This window comes from Mastigoproctus giganteus, chromosome 6 (assembly GCF_048544385.1).
Source record: "Mastigoproctus giganteus isolate SK-2022 chromosome 6, ASM4854438v1, whole genome shotgun sequence".
NCBI lineage: Eukaryota > Metazoa > Arthropoda > Arachnida > Uropygi > Thelyphonidae > Mastigoproctus > Mastigoproctus giganteus.
In genome coordinates, this window is record NC_143580.1 from 142,611,277 (window position 1) to 142,634,096 (window position 22,820).

A 22,820-nucleotide genomic window follows, 5' to 3' on the forward strand; every position below is an offset into this window, starting at 1 on the left:
AAGGCTCAGCTGGACAGGTATTTCGAATGAATAGAGGGGTGAAGTGGAAGTGGTTATTTTTTATTTATTTATTTAATTTTTTTTTTTTTTTTTTTTGGCTGATGCTGCATAAGCTTGCTTTCTTGCATCAAATGCCTATGCCAATGCTAAAATGCTAATGCTTACCATCTGCAACAGGTACAGGCCTTGCCACCAGCAGATTATCTTGCATGAGTAATGTTTTGCCAGTGGTTCTTGCAGGAGTGTGGTACAACTCCTCACTTTCCTGCCTTAGTGATATTCACAGATGAAGCACAGTTCACACGAGATGGAATCCAAAACCTTCACAATCAGCATGTATAGGCTGAGGAAAATATTGTGAGACAGTACGAAACATGCCAGGAATTTGGCATCGTCTTCATGAGTCCATGAGACGTCGATGTGAGGCCTGTATTCAGGCAGAAAGTGGACATTTTGAACAGTTACTATAAGGTGATGTGAATAGTTAAGTGTCATAGACAGACCTTCAAACTTGGAAACCAAACATTTCCGGAACTATGTTAATATAAAATATTTTTATTGTCTACATATGGGGAACTCATTCCTGAAGTTATGCCGTGTATTTTTGAGACACCCTGTATTTCTTTACATTTGTGGTAACTATGTTGTGGAAAAACAAATGCAGGATGTAGCATAATTTTTGGCTCATGCTGTGTATGCTGCATACTTTGGAATTAAATTAGGTGATCAAGATAAAAGTTAAATTCCACATAAAGTGTGCCACACGTGTTGACTTGTGATTGTAGTAAAAAAGAAAGCTATGATATTTACCGTTCTATTCATGAAAAGGAAATCTCAGGTTGACATTAATGACTGCTCCTTTTATTCTGTAAAAATGGGAAGTTATAACTGAAAGAACAAGCAGAGTATTGTGTAACCGAACAACATTATTTCAGCTATAAGGTCAATACACCATGGACTGAACTTCCAGTACCACCTCTATCAGGATATAAAAGTAATAGAAGGTACCAACCCAGAGGATGGAATGTCAGTACGATGGCCAACTACTGCTGGATGCTAAAAACAGGAACAACACTGAAACTAACTACTTTAGGAAGTCAAAAAGGCACAAATCTAACCCAGTCTAGTCCAAAAGAAATACAGTTGGGGCCATCTATGCTTGATACGAGATTGTAGCCTTTGATATTTCTGTTTTTACATATAAAAGTAATTTACTTGTAAACAAAATAAGCCAGAAGCACTTCCACTAATATTTTCATTTTTTTATTACATAAATTTGTTATATAATTTGCAGTTGATATTTTATTAATTAATTTCCAAAAAAATTTTTAAGTTTATTTTTGCAATATTATGTGATAAATTTAACCCCAACCCCAAGGGCTCCCATCACATCTGGTTAGTATGGGCTTGGTACACCCAGGGTCCTGAGCTAGATATCATCATCATTCTCTTTCTTGATGACCTTTCTACCTCTCTCTCTCTCCTCAGGGTAATTTAGAAATTTTTTTTTTTTTGGTTGGTGCAGCATAAGCCACAGGCTTCCTTGCACCATATGGCTAATAATAATAATAATAATAACAACTTTGTTTTATTAAAGTTCTTTATTCTACATCACGTCCTGAGTTCTGTTCAAATATATAGAAAATACTGACCATTTGAAATCTTTACATTTCATGACATTTCTGAAGAAGACTATAGTATACCATGTAAACTTAGTGAATTGACTACCAACAATGCAGTCAAATCACTCAGCAAATTCAAAGTAACCAACCCAATCTTCTTGCAGATGCCAGGAAGGCAACACTGTTTTATGAATGATTTACCATAACTTTGCATCTAGAGAGATGAAAGTTATAATTTCATTATACAAGTTAATAGTAAAGCTGCATGCAGGGTACGGTGATTAGTTCCATTTTTGAACACAGAACAGATATGAGGAACGAAGGGGCAGTGGATTGTGCTTCTGATAACAAGCTGCATGGAGTAAGATTTAGAACAATTTCAGGAGAGCATGGTCTGTGACATGTGCTACAGACTGCACGAATAGTAATGAGTATTACAAGTCTTTATGTGCAACTTAAATAATAATATTCCTGAGTACTGTATGGTATATGGGATACTGATATTATACATCATCATCAGCCATTTTCAATCCACTGCAGGATAAAGGCCTCTCCAGCAACTTTCCAGTTCCCTCTGTTTTGAGCACTGGCCATCCATTTACTACTCAAAACCTCATGAATTTCATCTATCCATCTCCGCCGTTGTTTTCCAGGTTTTCTTCTAGCTCCTCTTGGGTACCATTCTGTTATTTTCTTAGTCCATCTGTCATCATGTCTTCGAGCTATGTGTCCTGCCCAAGACCATTTTAGTTCTTTAGTTTCGATAAGAATGTCCTTTACTTGAGTTTGCTGCCTAATCCATGTGTTTCTCTTTTTATCTAACAGTCTGATTCCCAATATAATTCGTTCCATTCTTTGCTGTGTAGTTCTTAGCTTCTCTTCCATTCTTTTGGTGAGTGCTCAAGTTTCACTTCCATAAGTCATGGTGGGGAGTATACATTGATTCATTATTTTATGTTTCAGACAAACTGGGATATTGCTCTTCAGTATGTGACTATATTTCCTGAATGCTATCCATCCAAAATTTATTCATCTCTTGACTTCCAGCCATTTATCATTATTACAGCTAATGACTTGTTCCAGATAAGTATATGACTCCACCTTTTCAATTACTGCTCCTTCAATCATTATTTCCCTTTCCGTGGCATCCTTGTTCATCATTACTTTTGTTTTAGCCATATTCATCTTTAGTCCAAAATCCTTACTAACTGTGCATAACTGATTAAGATTTTCCTCTAATTCTTTGGGATCGTGGCTTATGACCACAATGTCATCTGCAAATCGTAAATGGTTTAGGTACTCTCCGTTCACATTGACTCCTTTCTGCGACCAGTCTAATCTTCTGAAAGCTTCCTCAAGGGCAGCAGTAAACAGCTTCGGAGATATTGTGTCTCCTTGTCGAACTCCTTTCTCAATTTTAAATTTCCTACTGTCTTTGTCTAGTCTAATAAAGGATGTAGCACTCTCATATATTTTCTTCAAAATCATAATATATGGAGTATCTATGCCTTGTCTTTCCAGTGCCCGAAACATTGCCTTATGCTGTATGGAGTCAAATGCCTTTTCATAATCCACAAATGCCAGGCATAATGGTGTTTTGTATTCATTTGCTTTCTCCATTAGCTGTGATATTACGTGAAGGTGATTCATAGTTGAGAATCCTGTCCTAAAGCCAGCTTGCTCTTTCGGTTGATTCTCATCAAGTATTCTTTCTAATCTGTTAGTAATGACCCTTGTGAACAACTTGTAGATGTGGGATAACAAGCTAATTGGTCTATAATTTCCAATTTCTGATTTATCTCCTTTCTTATGCAGCAAAACTATGATTGCATTATTCCACTGCTTAGGCACCACACCTTTTCTAACGCACTTTGTGAAGAGCCTTGCCAGTTTTTGTGTTATGTCTCTTCCTCCCAATTTTAACAACTCTACAGTAACTTCATCTTCCCCCGGGGCTTTCCGATTCTTCATTTTCTTCAATGCATGTTCTACCTCATCAGGAAGAATATCGGGTATGTCGTATGTGTTGCTACTTTGCAATCCATCTTCCCCACTGTTGGTATTATTCCCTCGCTCCTTGTATAATTCTCTATAGTAGTCTTCTGCTATTTGAATTATGCCTTCTCTGCTGTTTATAAGTACACCATCGCTATTCTTCAGTTTCAGTATCATTTGTCTTTCTGTATTACTGCTCATAGCTGCTGATTTAAATCCTTTGTTTTCCCTTAATGCTTGTTCTACTTTTCTTGTGTTAAATCTTCTTATGTCCTCTCTGAGTCTCTTTCTAATGGCTTTGCATAACTCAGTATACTCAATTTTCTCCCTGTCAGTGTTTTTCTTGCTCTTCATTTGTCGTCTTTGGTTCATCATGACAAGTGTTTCTTGACTAATTTTTTCTTCTTTGGATTTCTGTTTCCCTATAGGTTTCTTGGGCTTTATCACTTTCAGAAAGTTGTAATATTACTCGTCGATATCTTGGTCCTAAGCAGTCTGCAGAAGCTCAAACTTGTTCTTAAGTTCCAGTATATACTGCTTTTTCTCCTCCTCTGTTATTTCAAAGACCTTTGTATTATTTACTCGAGTCAGTTTTTTCCTTTCCTACATCTATATCAAGTGTACATCTTACCATTCTGTGATCACTTCCAACATTTACCTTATTCAGGACGGTAACATCATTCACAATATATCTTCTGTTAGTGAGGATGAAGTCGATTTCATTAGTTGTTAATCCATTTGGACTCTTCCATGTCCACTTTCTGTTCACTCTTTTCTTGAAAAAAGTGTTCATTACTGACAGTCTTTGAGATTCTGCAAATTCCACAAGTCTTTCACCTCTTATTTCTTTCACCAATTCCAAAATTTCCTATAGTTCCTCTTTCTGCACTGTTTTGCCTTTTTCCAACCTTAGCATTGAAGTCCCCCATAATAATAGTGTAGTGGGTTTTCTGCTCATCTAGAAGACTCTCAATTTCAGTGTACATTTCTTCAACCTCTTCATCATCATGGCTCGATGTTGGTGCATAAATCATTATAATCTTTAGCTTGTACCTCTTAGAAATCTTGAATATTAGTCTTGACACCCTTGGTGATGTACTTTTGAATTCCAAAATGTTGTTTTTAAAATCTTTATGGACCAGAAACCCAACTCCACCTTCACTCCTTTCACTGTTTCCATTGGTGTACAGCAGATTTCCACTTGATAAACTTATAAGTGATTCATTTCTTCTTCTTGTTTCAGCCAAACCGATGATATTCCAATTCACATTTTCTAATTCCTTTTCCAGCTCTAATATCCTGTCTTCACCGATGAGTGATCGTACGATATAACAGGCCAAGTTCAATTTCCGTGCATGGCAGCCTGGTCGTACCCAGAGATTCTTAGCACCCTCTGCTTCCACTCTGATCCTCTCGCTGCCGTAAGAGGGAGAGTGAAAGCTGCTGGGGACTGAGGGCCATTTGTATTGTTGTGCTCTTATTGCTGGAGGGTTTGGTCTTTTCCTCTTCATGCTGACCAGGTGTCTTGAAGAGAACCACTCTACACGTTCGTTGCCACCTAAGTGACGTAACAGGGCTTACCATCGAGAAGGTGTGCATGAGTGGATTTTAGGGAGGCAGGCCAACCGGACTTCTCCTAAATCTTCTGTAATAGAGAGATATTGGATCCATCAGTGTTTTAGGCTGAGTGTCTGATAACACACAGGATACCTGTTCCCCTCTAAGCCCCCTGATATTATACAGGAGAGTACAACAAAAAAATGATCTAAAGAGGCTTCATAGATCACAGAAAGGGCAGTTATTGTAATGCTGCCAAATATAACGTGCTGCATTTAGGAAATAATAGCTTCAGAATAACTTATACACCAAAGGGAAGGAAGCTGAAGAGTGTAAATGAGGAAAGAGACTTGAGTATTTTTTATAATCTGCAACGAAGATTAGCATGCAATATAAACCGATTACCAGGAAGGCAATACATTGTTCTATAAATGATTTATCTACCTTTGCATCTAGGAGATGCAAGTTATAAATCCATTATACAATTTAATGTAAGACTGCATTTAAGAAAAGACATTGAGCTTCTTTAAAGATTCAAAATATGGACAATTTCCCTAGAGCAAATTGTGAAGGGGTGTCTATATGAGGAGAGATGACAAAGATGTAGGTTACAGAGCTTGGAAATAAGGCACCAATGGGGAGTACTGATTTTTTTCTCTTAGACTTATGTACTGAAAAGAGGAAGAGGAACTGAATAACTGGGATTTCACATTTAAACAGGAAACAAAAACCAGTGAGCATATGAATAAACTACTGGAGGGACTAATAGACTAGACCTTAGAGAGTTTTGCAATTGATAGCTTGTTTACGGTGGTCAACAAGCTATCAATTGTTTACGGTGGTCAACAATTGATAGCTTGTTGACCACTGTAACAAACTGTTTTCAGTTTAGATTGACAGTCTGGTGAGGTTTATGGGGTAACTAGATTTGGGGAAACCTGCTGGCAGTGGGAAGGGTGTGATAAGAGGGAATGCAGGTTGTACAGTTTTTATATACAGGCAGTTCTCGCTTTACGAGTTCCCGTGTTTATGAGTTTTTTTTCAAGTATCAAGTATCAACAAAATCAAATATCTGGACATTAATTGCAAAAAATGAAAGTTAAACATTCATAAATAACGCATTTCAAATCACTGTATTGTAAGGCATAGCTTTACAAAAGTGTACCCCGCTTTATGATATTAATCTGTTACCATCATATCGTAATGTGAACCCAATAACACATTGTTTTTTGGTAATTCATTCCACAACCTTGGAAGTTCAAATTTTCGCAATATAACGCCCTAAAAGGTCGTTTTTATAGTGTAAATTGTATTAGTTACCCATTCAAATCATTAAATGCACTACACTTTCATCATTATCATATGTTATAAGAACCAATTTTGAACGACTTTGTGATATTTTTCTAAAGCACATTTCTGGAAGTCACGACCATAAAACAATAAAAACAATTTGCACTTTCCAGTTTATTGGGCTTTTCTGTTACTACAAGCAATTATAAATGGGTAGTAAACTCAATGTTATTGCATTTGTAAAAATACCGATAGCTGGAATTGTGTGGTTTTCTACATTATGGTGAAATGTGTTTCCCCTTTACTGAAATCTTCAATCGTATAAAAAACATAAATACATTTTCAGAATCTTCTCTTCGTTCCTTTTTTTAAAGCTTCGTAAACTTGTTACTCCGTGCAAATTGTGTTAGTTGCAATTTGTGTGTTCCGTTAAAAATTGCTTACTGCTATTGAAATCTGTAAAGAAAAGAGAAGATTATCTTGGAAACAAACGCCTCTTGAAGCATTTCTGAAGAAGACGACTCCTTGTGCAACAAACCAACAAGTGCCGAGCCAATATGAGTGATCTATGAGTGTGCATTTAGTCAATGATGATGAAGAATAAACATTCTTTAAAATTTGTAAGTCATAAATAATTTCTCTATTATAATATGCTGGATTTTACAGGCTATGTTTTAATTTCTTTGGATAAATCAATCATTGTTTAAACATAAATTTAACTAGCTAACTAATTTCATTGTTGATAACATTTAGCATTGTTTTAATTTCTTTGGATAAATCAATCATTGTTTAAACATAAATTTAATTAGCTAACTAATTTCACTGTTGATAGCATTTAGCATTATGTCTATGGGAAATAAATTCTCGCTTTACGAGCAGGTGCTAGGAACGAATAAACTCATAAAGTCGAGAACTACCTGTATATATACATACAGTAGACTCTTGATTTTCCAGGATAGATGGTAAAATAAAATTCCCGGAAAAAAAATAAAAATAAAATATATATATATATATACTATGTATATAAAGTGCTTAGCATCATAATACACAGCCATTTCTGTATAAACAGAAAATTTTTAAGGTGGCATCGTTTTAGGTTATATCTCATATTGTGAATACCTTCACAACGAGTTGCGATAACCTAAAACGATGCCACCTTAAAAATTTTCTGTTTATACAGAAATGGCTGTGTATTATGATGCTAAGCACTTTATATACATAGTCTAAATTTGTTCGCAGCTTGAGGCTCTAGCCCTAAATGCGCCTTAGTCTAAATACATCATACACCATCAGGCATCTCTCATATTGTGGAGTTATACTTCATAACTGTTTTGCCATCATTGCATCACTTGGGTACCTACCCACTCACTGACGAAGGGCCAAATAGCCCTGAAACAGTGCTGTCTGGGTGGTGGTACCTATCTGAGAATAAGTAACACTAGTCTTCTCCTTAGGTGAAGCGTTACTTATTCGAAGTAGTGCAATATCATGGCAACTCGTTGTGAAGGTATTCACAATATGAGATATAACCTAAAACGATGCCACCTTAAAAATTTTCTGTTTATACAGAAATGGCTGTGTATTATGATGCTAAGCACTTTATATACATAGTCTAAATTTGTTCGCAGCTTGAGGCTCTAGCCCTAAATGCGCCTTAGTCTAAATACATCATACACCATCAGGCATCTCTCATATTGTGGAGTTATACTTCATAACTGTTTCGCCATCATTGCATCACTTGGGTACCTACCCACTCACTGACGAAGGGCCAAATAGCCCTGAAACAGTGCTGTCTGGGTGGTGGTACCTATCTGAGAATAAGTAACACTAGTCTTCTCCTTAGGTGAAGCGTTACTTATTCGAAGTAGTGCAATATCATGGCAACTCGTTGTGAAGGTATTCACAATATGAGATATAACCTAAAACGATGCCACCTTAAAAATTTTCTGTTTATACAGAAATGGCTGTGTATTATGATGCTAAGCACTTTATATACATAGTCTAAATTTGTTCGCAGCTTGAGGCTCTAGCCCTAAATGCGCCTTAATATATATATATATCGATTTTCTGGTTAATCCAAAAATACAATAAGTTCCCGCCATACACAAGAGATACGTTCCCGGACTTCTTACATAAGTCAAGTTTTATGTAACTCGGGAATGCCTAAAAAAATATTGCTACTATATCCCTGATATGCCAAAATTACAAAAACAACATAATATCCTCAGAAGAACGAAGAAAAATAGTTATTTATTTTTTAATTAGTTCAATTAAAAATTTTATCTGGGGATAGCGGTGAAGTAGCCAGAGTGGTACATAAGAAAAGAAAACATAAAAGGAAGGAAAAACGCATGTTATTGTACTGTAAAATCTGATTTGTATTTCGTAGCCCTGGTTATTATAGTTGACCTCATTGGTGCCTATCGCTTCACCACTTCTCATATTCTGTCTTTTTCCTTTATTGTGTTCACCGTTGCCACTGACAAATCTGAATTCCACGCATACTTGTTAATGCTTGGCCATTTTCATACATCATTATTTTAATTTTCTGATCCAAATTGATCGCTTTCCTTTTATTGATAGATTTACCAGTAGCGCTGTCACTTAGTCGGCACCATGATAACAGTCAAAATTAAATTTTCCGAAAAGAACTTTGCAGGTTTAAGGCAAAAATTCACTATTATCACCCCATGCAGGCTCACATTTTACTAAAGCACATTTCTGGAGGTCACTGCCATAAAACAATAAAAACAATTTGCACTTTCCGGATTACTGGGCTTTTCTGTTAGTGCATCTAATTATAAACGGATAGTAAACTCGATCTTATTGCATTTGCGATAATAACAATAGCTGGAATTCTGTGGATTTTTAAGTTATTATAGTGAAATGTGTGTCCCCTTCACTGAAATCTTCAGTCATATAAAAAAATATAAATAACATAATGTAAGTCCGAATTCCGTAAGTCGGGGACTTGCTGTATCGAAAAATTTTCAGCAACCTACGTAAAAAGTATGGCGATATATAAAAAAACTTACCATATACTACTCGCGTTTACTGTATTAGATTTTAAATCTAATACAGTAAACCTTCATTAAACCGGACTAATAGGGGCTGAGAGGTGTCCATTTTAATGAAAGTCTGGATTATACGAAATACGCTTTGTAATGTGGGTAAAGCTTATTTAAACAACAATGTACGTGGATAATAGTAAAACCATGTTTATTTTAAATTAAAAATATGTATGTATGTACATATGTACATACTGCATTTATATTAAAAATACATAATGTCCATAATCACTTAGAACAAGATTGCACTGGTTCATCTTCACTTACATCACTTGCCACATTCACTGGTTTGAAAAAATTACTTATTTTTTTTTTTTTATGTTTGCACTTTATTTCCTTTACTGCAAATTCACATAGGTGTCTTAAGTGTTCATAATAGGCAGATACGTTTCATTTGTTGATTGTTCAACATACTGAATTACAAAGTTCGAGTGGTCTTTCAACTTCACTTATCTTAATTTTGGCTGAGAATTGTTGCTCACTTCATCTTCATCCTCGTCTGAACTTTCTGCAACTCCCATTACACTATCTGCGATCTCCTTTTTGGTCATGATGTGGTAGCCAGGATCATCTTCATCTTTTTCCATCCATGACTATCTCCTCTAAGGACAGCTTTTTTGCCTCCTCGTTGTAGTCTCATGAAAGTCTTTTGTCTCACAACCAACTGTTTCTGGATTAGCCTCTTCATCTAAGAGAAGTTTTTGCCATGAATTTGCCAAAATTTTTGAATTGATTTCTTTTGCAGCATCAGCAAAGTTGTAAATCATAGATCTTACGCTGTAAGACTTTAAATTTTTCAATGTCTGTTGTCCTCTTCTGTCTTCTTCACCAACTAGTGGCTCTTTGACTTCACTCGAAAACTTCTTTCTGTAGAGCCGCTGCTTGGTCCGTAGGCTGGAAAACAGATGTCGTGTTTGGTGGCAGGAACAAGCACTTAATCTTCTTATCTCGACTGATGAGTTTGTCAATGTCAGGGTGGGTTGGTGCATTATCTAGCAAAACTAAGTCCTTTACTTCGTCTTGTGGGATTTTCAAATCTTCGAATTGATGTCTTCTGATTTCTGGCACAGCTTTCTTGTGGAACCAATCCATTGTTATTTCCGTGGTAAACCATACATTGCGGGAATTGTAGTAGTGTACTGGTAGATCGTCCATTACTACAACGTTAGGGGACGTGGTTTTTTGCTTTTCCCAACGATGACAGTTTTTAACATATGGCTTCCACACAGCAATGCTGAAACATGTTCCAGGCGTGGTTTTCTCAATCTTTGACACTTGTGCGTTTTCAGACAGAGCTCACCAAAACAGTCCCGTCTCATCAAAGTTGTACACCTGGTTCAATTGATAACCCTCCTTTTGAATAAAATCATTCAGTTGTTTCCTGAAAGGCTCAACAGCTTGAAAATCAGCACTAAGAATTTCCCCACACAGTTTCTTGTTTGAAATGTTATGCCATCTTCTAAATTTAAAAAGCCAACCTGAGCTTGCTTTAAATTGTTCATTTCCTAACTGTTTAGCCAGTCTCTCCGCCACTGCTTGAATTTCTATTCCTCGCAGAGCCAAACCAGATGAACGAAGTTGGGAAAACCATTTGTATACAGCATCACTAGTGCTTTATCAGTAGGCATCCTGCCGACCGGGCTAGCCAGGTGGGTAACTCGTTTAACTTTGCTTTTTTCTTTCTCCACGTTAAACTTGAGAACAAAATTATGAATTTCACTTTTTTTCTTTTTAATGTCGGACACAGTTTGTTTTGCGATGCCATACTCAAGACAGAGGCTGGACACTAAAGCTCCTTTTTCAAATTTTTTTATCACTGATAGTTTATCGCAAAGAGAATGCATTTTATGCTTATGCTTTTGTCCTACACTAGGCTTACTTAAAGACATTGTTTAACTGTACAGCACAAACAGCAAAAGATAGAAGCGTGTAACTGCGGAGCAAACAACAACTGTCTGAACTGCAGCCGGGAACCAGGTTGTTTGTGCAGCATGAGTCATCACGGCCCAATGACCTCGGAGACAATAATATGACCTTTGAGCCCGATCGTCATTTGATTTTTACGCTTTTAAATTTGTTTAGAGCTGTCTGAATTAAGTGACGTATGAATCACCAGGGTCCGGATTAATGAGAGTTTACTGTAGCTTCCCTTTATTTTTTACAATGTCATGTATGGTTTGGTCACCAACTTTATAATTCATTAGAGATTTAACAGATGCTCCATTTTCAAACTTTTGAATAATTTCAAATTTTTGTTTAATTCTCTTGCGTTTGCCCATCATTTTTGCGATTTATAAACAACAACAAAAAAAAAAAAAAATTTCCAACATCCCTGACATAAATAACAAAACAAGATTTGTCCTTTTGCGATGCGATGGAACACAACAATCTACACGACTCACTAAAACAAACTAAACATTTGGTCTGTTTGGTTTTTTTTTGAGCGATGTGTTTAAAGACAACGGGGGTTGCAAGATAATAGGAACAATAATCTCCTAATGCAATTTATAATGCCACTTCTTGTCGCTTAACAACTCACAAAACATCTGTTTATACCTTTATATTTATTACCTGAATTTTATATAAGATTTCTGGTTGGGTTTTTTTTTTTTTTTTTTAATTTGGAGTCTTGAAGTGTCCTGGTTAATCCGATCCAGGTAAATCAAGAGTCTGCTGTGTATATATCTATCTATATATATATATATATATATATATATATATATAAAATTATTTTTATGTGTAGAATATAGTAAGTATACATATAAGTATCGAATTTAACTAATGCTACTAATGAAAATATGGTGTACCCTGGGAGCGATACATGTGTTGAACAAAGGGTGGAAGAAAGGAAAAGAAAAAAGTGTAACGAAATAAAATGAAAAGAAAAGAACAAAATGCAAATTTTGAAAAAACAACGACCAAGATAGAAATAGAATTGCAGTATCTTTCATAATTTTTGTGTCTTCTTCAGAGATCATCCACCAAAATTTTGAAAAAGAACAGCAATACTCTTACTTCTGTTTCTGACATGTTCTGTATGCCAAAGAGCACGTGTAAGAAACCACGTGGTAAAATCTAAAAGGAATTTTGAATACAAATTTAGAATAAATAATTAAAGTCAAGTTATGCAAAACTATTATGTGTTACTAAAGTATTACATACAGAACATGGATGACCTTACAGAAGTAAGTAGGCCGCTATGAAAGTGAAATAGGCGAAGACAAAGGAAAAGAGTAACCGAATGACAAGGACTTACCGCTAATGGTGGTGTTGACAGAAAAGACTGTGCCGGAGGCTAAACCGTGTATATATGCGTAGATACGCTAGCGGCGCCTAGCGTTAGACGAATTTTGGTGTCTGTATATTATGTAATGAATTTACGTAGGTGGTGGAGCTGCGCTAGGCTAAGATTAAGTACATGATGCTCAAACACCCAGGATAGCTAAGAAATATAATAGCTGACAAAGTAGCAGTAGAAGGCAGCTAAACTTTGTTAAGGCTAAAAAATTGATTGGGTATAGTAAGAAAAATAGTACTCTGGTATAGCGTTCGATAAACTAATGGCGCACAGAGCATAAAATGTAGAATCTAGTAAAGTAAAAAGATGATTAAATTAGAAATATGTAGTTGGGCTAGGGTAATTCGGGGTTGCAAACCCGTTCCTATAGTTAGGACCCTGAATGAATGTCCGAGAGTTAGTGCATTATGTATTTAAATCAGTTGTGTTAAAAGTGTAATTGTGTACATTTAAGTTACAATCAAATCACAATTAACGATTAAATAAATAAATCAAGATAGACTTAAAAATAATTACCAGATAAATACACTGTGTTAGGCCAATCGGTGGGTACGAGTTTTCCAGACTGTAAGACACCAAAGAGGCCTAGTGTATTGTATTTACACTATATACATACTTGATGCTTATGGGAATAATTATAAGTCAATAATGCTGTTTATATTAATATCTATTATGTTCTTATGCCTTAATATGTTAAGGGTTTTGTTGATACGATGGCGCAGATATGCAATAGGAAAAAGATTTTTGGTCAGTTTACTGTATAATATTCTGATGTTATCAATAGCTGTTGTTTTGTCGCTGCATATGGTTGCTATTCTGATGCATTGCGCTAGGATAACATTAGCATGTACCTGTTTGGAAATATTGGAATTCCATTGTGTAAAGTTTACTATATATATATATATATATATATATATATATACGCTAGCTTCAGAAAGGTGAAAAATTTATAATTACGAATAAGCCAGCATTTATTTATTTATTTTTTTATGCTGGTGCCATAAAATAATTACAGAAAGCACCAGTTATTGTGATCACGTTTGCTAATTTTATTTTGATTCTATTAAATGGCAATTCTAATAAGCGAAAATCAGAGCAATATTATCCATAGGCTATAAAAATGAAGATATAAAGTCACCAATTTACAATTTTATTACCCTTACCAATTAACAAAATTAAATGAGACATGAAAATCGACACACAAACTGTTTGTTGATGAGACGTGAAAATCGACAAACAAAGTCGAACTCAAAATTGAAAAGAGTGAGAGATCTGGTAATAATGAAACGAAGTTTGAAAATGGTGCAGCACAAAATAAGTAATCATTTTCATTACGTTCCATTTATTTTGTTACCCATGAATAAAAATACATAAGCACAACTTAGTGTTTTTATTTCTAAACTTACAGAACAGTATTTTTGATAAGTTCGAAAATCCAAACAAATTGCCAGTCCCAATTAGTTCGGATTATTGACACTCTACTGTATTCAAACAAGTTTAAGGAAGGAGAGGTGAACTATAAACACAGCATATCATTACTTAAGATAATATATGCTTCTCTTCTTTCTATTTTCTATCTTGGATTTATGCACACTTCAGAAATGACACTGCTTCTCCATGAATCAACCTAACATTACAAATTTCATTTTTTATTTGGATAGCATTACATTTGAAAAGAGGCAAATCTACTGTTCAACTAAATGCCATCGCAATCTGTTTCAAGATATACTAGCCACTCACGATCAGACAGCAAGTGATAGCCCCAATCACAAAATTTATGCCTTATGATGAATAAGTCTAAACAAGTAGCCAAATGTGCTGAAAATGAAGCATTTCCAATTGCACATGTAAGAGAAGTTGTGTATCTTAAGGGGAAAAAAAAAAAAAATCACTATTTATAACTTATTCTTATTGGCTTCTTTCTCTGCCCAAATCTAGGTTTATTGTTTATACTAATCAAGTCACAAAGGAAGTTAGGCAAGTGAAGAACAATTACGAGAAATCTGTGCAAAGGATTTGAATGAGTATTTTGCATCTCCATTCACAAATGAGGAGTTAAGGGAGGAAAAAGCCAGATGTTTATCAAACTAGCAGGGTGCTTAATGATTTTGTAATAACTGAGAGCAAAGTGGAGGAGAAAGAAAAAAGTGGAGGAGAAGGGAAAAAAAAACTAATAATAAAAAATGGCACTTTTTATTTATTGTGATGGTCCAACACAGTCTAGTATTGATGGCTAAACATATGTGCAAGTTCTATTAAACATTCATTTGTAAATTTCCACTTCCACACACTTGCCTACTTGTTTAGACCCAACATATTCACTATCACTCTATGGAAAACAGTTGCTAACTGCAGTCATCTGCCAAGCCACAAAACAGAATGTCATTGCAGTATATAGAATTTTTAACTGAACAATGAATTGGTCTCATTCGTTGATACTATTCAACTTAAAACTGAAATTAGTAATTTTACAGTGAGTTGTGTAAAATGATTTTTAAAATGAACACATGCATATCACTGAAAGAAACAGCATCCCCAAGACAAAAAAAAATAGAATGTAGTGAAGCACCAATTAACTAATTCAGTGCCTAAACCCTGCTCCTTTATTAATATGATAGGACACATAATGTAGTATTTAAACAGTATCAGGAAGTATTTAAACTGGTTCATATTATTATTTTTTAAAATCAGACCTTTTTCATTTTCTTGATCTACTGTTTCTTCTTCCTCCTCCTCCTCCTCTTCTTCTTGAGGAGCTTCCAGCTGCAACATTCTAATTTCCTGAAAATAATCACAACAACCATGGATGATGCTATGCAAAATTATAATATTTCTTCTTTTAAATGTATATTTAAATCACTATTTATAACTTATTCTTATTGGCTTCTTTCTCTGCCCAAATCTAGGTTTATTGTTTATACTAATCAAGTCACAAAGGAAGTTAGGCAAGTGAAGAACAATTACGAGAAATCTGTGCAAAGGATTTGAATGAGTATTTTGCATCTCCATTCACAAATGAGGAGTTAAGGGAGGAAAAAGCCAGATGTTTATCAAACTAGCAGGGTGCTTAATGATTTTGTAATAACTGAGAGCAAAGTGGAGGAGAAATTGCTGAAGTTTAAACATGAGAAAGGCACTTGGGGTGGATGGGATCTAACCAGTTATATTAAAGGAGGCAGCAAAGAAAGTAAGCAAACCCTTAGCCATAATTATGAGAGCACTCAGGGGGAAGTCCTTCATGGACCGGAGACGTGCAAATGTATCCTCAATTCAAAAAGGGTAACATGAGTAATTACAGACCAGTTAGTTTAACTTCTGTTCCTGGGAAAATAATGGAGTCACTACTTAAAGATGCATTGCAAGATCACCCAGACAAGACTGCAGCAATAATTCAGACACAGCATGGGTTTGTTAAGGGAAAGTCTTGTCTGACAAAGTTGATTGGATACTATGATATGGTTACAAAGGAACTGGATGCAAAAATTAATTTTGATCTCATATACTTGGATTTCAGGGAAGCTTTTGATACTGTTGCTGCAATGGATAAAAGGGTGGTTAAGTGGGAGAAGACAGAAAGTGGTAATCAATGGATGCTGCTCTTTGTGAACTAATGTTATTAGTGTAATCCCCCAAAGTTCGGTGTTGGGCCCACTGTTTTGTATATTTATCAATTATATTGATGAAGGTATATCAGCTTAATGTCGAATTTTGCAGATGATACAAATGTTGGCAGGGTTGTTAATGACAGTAATGGCAGTGTGCTACTGCAACAGGATCTAGAAAATTTGGGCATATGGGCTGAGAAGTGCAACTGAAGTTTAACATTGACAATTGCAAAGTACTGCATATAGGTAGAAGTAACCCCAGAGAAATGTACCAGCTGTGTGGTACAACACTTAGGGTGGTAGGAAATGAAAAAGACCTGGGAGTAATTGTGCAGTCAGATATGAAATTTTCCGAGCAGTGCAGGCAGGCAGCATATCATTGACAATACCCCAAGTCATGGGGTATTGTCAATGATATACAGGAATTTTACTAGTAGGGAAAAGGAGGTGATTATCCCTTTGTATAAAGCAATGGTCAGGCCATGCCTTGAGTACTACATACAGGTCTGGAAGCTTCATTTTAGGAAGGATGTAGAGTTGCTTGAGGGAGTACAAACAAGGGCAACAAGATTGGTAAGAGGAACGAAGTGGTCCTGTTACCAAGAAAAGTTTAAGTTCTGCAAATTGCAGCATCAGCAGACTAGGCACCTAAGAGGCGATCTGATTGAGGTGTATAAGGCCTTGAATGTATTGAACAGGCTCAATTCTGATGGGAATCTTCCTCTTGCTCAGATTACAAACCTGAGGGCGCATAGATGTGTGGAAATTTGCCTTTAGCCAGTGGGTAGTTGATTGCTGGAACAAGCTTCCATTCATTGTTGTTTAGAGGGAGTGGATGTGTGAAATGTTTTTTTCTTTTGGCTGATGCTATATAAGCTGGCTTTCTTGCATCATATGCCTCTACTACTATGTTGCCTGTCGATAGATGTATAACTGACTTACGATTTTTTTTAGGGCTCCTCTTTTTTTTTTTTTTTTTTCCATAAGTGTCAAGAATTATATTTTTCTTATTTAAAAATATTGTATTCTATGTTTTGGTAGCTTTACATAAATAAATGTTGCTAAATTCCTTGGAGATTTGAGTAATTCAGAATCATTTTTACTTGTGCACATACTTAAATGCTACTCAGACATCTATAAAAAGATTAAATATATGATTCTCTATCTCTCCATCAGTGTCAAAAGTAGTGCTTTCCAAACATTTTTAAGACACTTTTATTTGGATGTTTTAATGCCAACACACTATTCAGAATCAAAAATAATTTGCCATCCGCCCTATGTTCCTTATTTTTAAGCTGATAGTAAATGCAGTGGCATACAGTAAACTCTGATCTGGCATACAAAGAAGGTCACAAAACCAAAACCCACTAACGTGAATGAAGAGGCAAAATCACGCTTTTTTTTAAAATGTTATATATATGTGGGAGGCTTTTTATAGTGTAACTGAGTTGTTCCTTGCCTCCTCAGCAATGTACTGCAAAATTGCATTCCTATAAGCAGTGCCTTAGAATGAAAGCACATTTATTAAAAAAAATTGACAATCATAAGTTTACTTTTTGAGAAATTGTAAGTCAGATATGAAACAACTCAAGATGAATAAAGTCTTGGTTTTTAAAAGATATGTATGTTTGTAGAAAAATGAATACATAATAAATTTATTGAAATATTTAGTATTAATCCATGTGCTTCTAACCCTTAGAATGTGCCTTGAATTTAGGATTTTATACTTGGTACAAGGTCAAGGTGACTTTTTTATTGTTTGTTTGTTATTCGGTTTTTAGGAGCATTAGCAACTAAGGAAATCTTGCTCCGGGGGGGGGGGGATATGAAGTGGTCATTCCCTGACCTTTCCGCATCCTCTGTATTTGGTGGGCACAGGCTCGAACCCCGATCTAATCAAGAAGCGTGAGCTATGCACTGCTGCTCCTGCCCACCTTTTTTATTGTTTCAAAGGTAATCTTATTAAACCAGAATATTTGGTAGTTGATTTTTAGCTGTCGGATCTTGGATACTGTTCAAGCTGGATTTCAATTAGGGCTAAAAAGACATTATTGAATAGTTTGGGTTGTAACTTAATCTTTAACTGCAGGGTAATAGCTCAATCTTAAAAAAAAAAAAAAAAAAAGCTAAAATCATATGAATTTATAGCGTTTCATTCTGACTTTTGCTGTTGTTATTATATAATATATGATAAAACGGTAGAGAATCATATCATGAAGCATGTGTTTCTGAGGAAATAAATCCAGATTTATTCTAAAGCAATAAGAAGTAATCCCTCCTTTTCTAAAACAACATAGTGAATTTTATGAGTGACTAATTTCTGTTCATTTTGGTCCTGGGAGAATTATTTTCTTTACCTATGATAATTTTCCCTTTTCTTTCTCTTAATATTCTGGTATCAATTTTTTTTTAGATATATTGTGTATAATGTGCTCTACGGATATGGTCTTCATGAGAGATTCTATCCACGAAGAAATATTAATAGGTTATTAATATTAATAATATATTAATACAAAGGGTACTAGGAAAGTTTTGCAACACAGCTTTGTTTATTTAATTTTTTCAAAGTAATTTCCTCTACATTCAATACACCTCTCCATCCTCCGAAACCAATCTTTAAACCAGTTCTGCCAAGTTTCACTAGGGAGTAAAGCACACTCGTTGTCCCAAGCCCGTAGAAGGTCCTCATCACTGGAAAACCGCCCCCCTTTTAGATTCATTTTCACATGCGCGAACAGTGCAAAGTCGCAGGGAGCAAGGTCTGGACTGTAGGGAGGGTGCTCGAGAAGTTTCAGTCCTGTCGTGGTCAAATATTCGGTGCACACTTTGGCGCGGTGATTGGAGCATTATCGTGATGGAGGTACCAGGTGTCCATTCTTGACTTTGGCCGCAGGTTCTTCATAGATCCAATGACTTTAGGCAGGCATTGTTCAGTATACCACTTAGCTGTGACTGTCTTCTGCGTATCCAAAACGACACGTTCCACAATTCCACTCGATTTGAAAAATACAGCTATCATTTTCTTCTTTACAGATCGGGATTTTCTGACAATTACGGGTGTGTCGTCATCATCAAAGACCCAAACTTTGTTTTGAGCCTTGGTCGGCAGATCGTAATAGTACAGCCAAGTCTCGTCACCTGTCACGATGTTGTTCACATATGGCCGCCTCCATAGCCAGGTGGGAAGGAGCAGCAGTGCGTAGCACACGCTTCTTGATTAGACCGGGGTTCGAGCCCGTCACCACCAAATACGGAGGATGCAGAAAGGTCAGGGAATGACCACCGCATATCCCGGAGCAATATGGCCTTAGTTGCTAATGCTCCTAAAAACCAAATAACTAACTAACTGTTCACATACCGAGATTGTCCCTTATCAAACTTTTTTAACATCTCCCGGCACCAAGTCACACGTCGTGTCATCTGCTCTTCAGTCAGTTGATGCGGCACCCAGAGAGAACAAAGTTTCTTCACGTGCAAATGATCTTGCAGAATCGAACGAATTGCTGGTGCATTTAGGCCCAAAGTATCCTCTATCTGTTGGTAGGTCACTCGCCTGTTTTCGTCAAGCATTTTCCTCACAGCAGTAATGTTTTCCTCCGTAACTGACGTTCGTGGCCTTCCCGGCCTCTCAGAATCCTCCAGAGTGAAATTTCCCCTTTGGAATTCTCTATACCACCTGAATATTGTTGTACAATGTGGACAATCATCATCTAGTGCAAGAGTCATTTCTTCTAAGCACTGGTCTATGGTTAAACCATGCACGAAATTATACCGCAAAACTGTCCTTATCTCATTTTGTGACCACGATGCAATCGCAAGCACTTTACACTCTCACTATTAATGAATAACTGAGCCCATCGACTTGGCGCGGCGGCTACTATGCACATATGAACATGTCTCAACATGCAACAAGCAGCTTCCTGTGATTCATTGTTGCGTCATATTGCAAAACTTTCCTAGTACCCTTTGTACTACATGCTTCCACAACAACAGATGGAAGTTTGTTCCAACAATCAACCACCTGCTGTCTGAAGGCAAACCTCCTCCACACATTTTTCCTGGAACCATCTTTCCTCAATTTGAATTTATGCTCCCTTGTCAATGCCGTTCTTCCTTATCAGGAAGAATGACACCAGCACTGACCTTGTTCAATACACTTAAACCTTAACCACTTCAGATTGTTTTGCAGGTGTCACAATTTACAGAACTGAAGCCTGTCTTGGTAAGAGCACCCTTTTCTTCCTCTCACCAATTTTGTTGCTCTTCTCTACACCCATTCCAGCAGATCTGCATGTAGTACTAAAGATGTGGCCTAACCTTTGCCTTGTACAATGGGATAATTACCTCCTTATTCCTACTAGCAGTTTCTGTATATCATTGACAAAACCTTTTGATGTGTCCTGAAAGCCTCTCTGCACTGCTCAGAGAACTTCATATCTGACTTCACCCGCCAGACCTTTTCTGCAAACCTCAGTGTAGTACCACACAGTTGGTATGTTAATCTCGGGTTACTGTTACCCATTTGCAGCACCTTCCATTGGTCAATGTCAAACTTCAACTGCCATTTCGCAGCCCAGCAGTGAAATGGCAGTTGAAGTTTCTAATTTTTATAGATATTGTTGTTGCAGTAGCTTTTCTTGATTACTGTCATTAACCACCCTGCCAATCTTTGTATCATCTGCAAACTCAGACATTAAGCCTGATATCAAATTATCAATATCATTAATAAATATAGAAAACAACGATGGGCCAAGCAGCAGTGAATACTGGAAGACTACATTAATAATGTTAATTCACAGAGAGCAGTGTTCATTAATAACCACTCTGTCTTTTCCTACTCAACCATCTCTTTATCCATACCAGTAACTTGCCCTCTATATGTCACACTGTCCCAATTTGTACAGAAGTCTTTTATGTGCAACAGTATCAAAAGCTTTCCTGAAATCCAAGTATATGGTATCAAAATTATTTTTTGCATCCAGTTCTGTTACTGCATCATATTATCCAATCATATTGGTTCAGACAAGATTACCCCTTAACAAAAATATGATGCCTGCAGTATAATTGCATTCCTGTCTAGATGGTCCTGCATTAACCATTAACCTTCTTTAGCCACGACTCCATTAATTTCCCTGGAATAGTAGTTACATTTACACATTTCCAGTCCATAGGGACCTCCCCTGAATTCAAAATGCTCTCAATTAAAATTAAGGGTTTGCTTACCTGGTTTACTGCTTCCCTTAAACTGGAGAGATCCCATCCATCCCAGGCACCTCTTTTATGTTTAGCTTCAACAATTTCTCTTCCACTTCCTTCTCAGATATTACAAAATCATTTAGCTCCCTTATCAAAGGCGAATTTATAATTCAATTTCACAAATACAGAACACAAATACTAAAAATTACTTTTTAAAAAATGTTTACTGGAATCATCTTTTTCTTTGTTCTGCTAAATAGCTTTACTTACTATCTTGCAGAAATTGGGCAAACCTCCAGACCAACCCCATTCCTATAAGCCAATTGCCTTTTGCTTGCCAGTCTGGATAAGGTAATTGAACATTTATTATTATTTATAAACCACTTCGCTAATGGAACATGATCTTGCTAAAAATCAGTAGGGTTTATACGTTAGATTGGGTACAGAAGTATCCTCGTTGATTTTCTTAACCTAATAAAGCATACTTGTCATAAACATATCATGGTTGTTTTTGTTGAATGTGGGACTGCCTTTCGACTTTTGTGGGGAAGTGCCCTCAAACGTCTTAGGCCAACTGCTATTGCAACTGTATAATATCATTAGAAATTCCTTCATTAACAGATTCATTAGTTTGTTCAAAATATTTTAATATCTGATTATCTTGAGGGCAGTTTTGTTGTGTTCATCGCAACTACCCTTGAGTTTCAATACTAGGGCCTTAATATGGAATCCTGTTTTAGATCACTGGCTGCACAAAGATTAGGACAATTATAAATTCATTGCATATATGGACGTCCTTGGAAACTCAAGAAATTAACTTGAGACAAATGGCACTCTTGTACTTCAACATTTTCTTGATTGACTTATTACTAATAAACTTAGTATTTCTGAGAATAAGACCAAATTAACCCAAGAAAGGGTGTTACCACCTTAGCACTGGGGGATGTGCTTTCTTCCAAATGCTATTTTTTTTCTTTTTTCTTTTTAGAATTATATTAGCAAGAAACAATTAAAAATTGTTTACTTTTTAATGCCACCTTACATTCTCAATCCATTACATGAACTCAACTGTGAATGATCAATTTTTTTTAATACTTTTTTTAAAATAAAACATTTGGGGTATGCATGTTTATTTGCACTTGAACTGTCTCCCTTCCTTGGTTGTGAGATAATTTGCTACTACAGAAAG

General features: G+C 36.0%; 1 protein-coding gene across 1 annotated transcript in view; it reads right to left on the minus strand.

Annotated features, from left to right (window-relative positions):
- Positions 1 to 22,820, minus strand: part of LOC150084629 (RNA polymerase II-associated factor 1 homolog) — a 358,003-nt gene that overhangs the window by 27,422 nt on the left and 307,761 nt on the right. Inside the window, exon 12 of the mRNA XM_090376517.1 lies at positions 15,524 to 15,611. Coding sequence (XP_090232643.1) covers positions 15,524 to 15,611 — 88 coding nt within the window. The remainder of the gene's footprint in view (positions 1 to 15,523; positions 15,612 to 22,820) is intronic.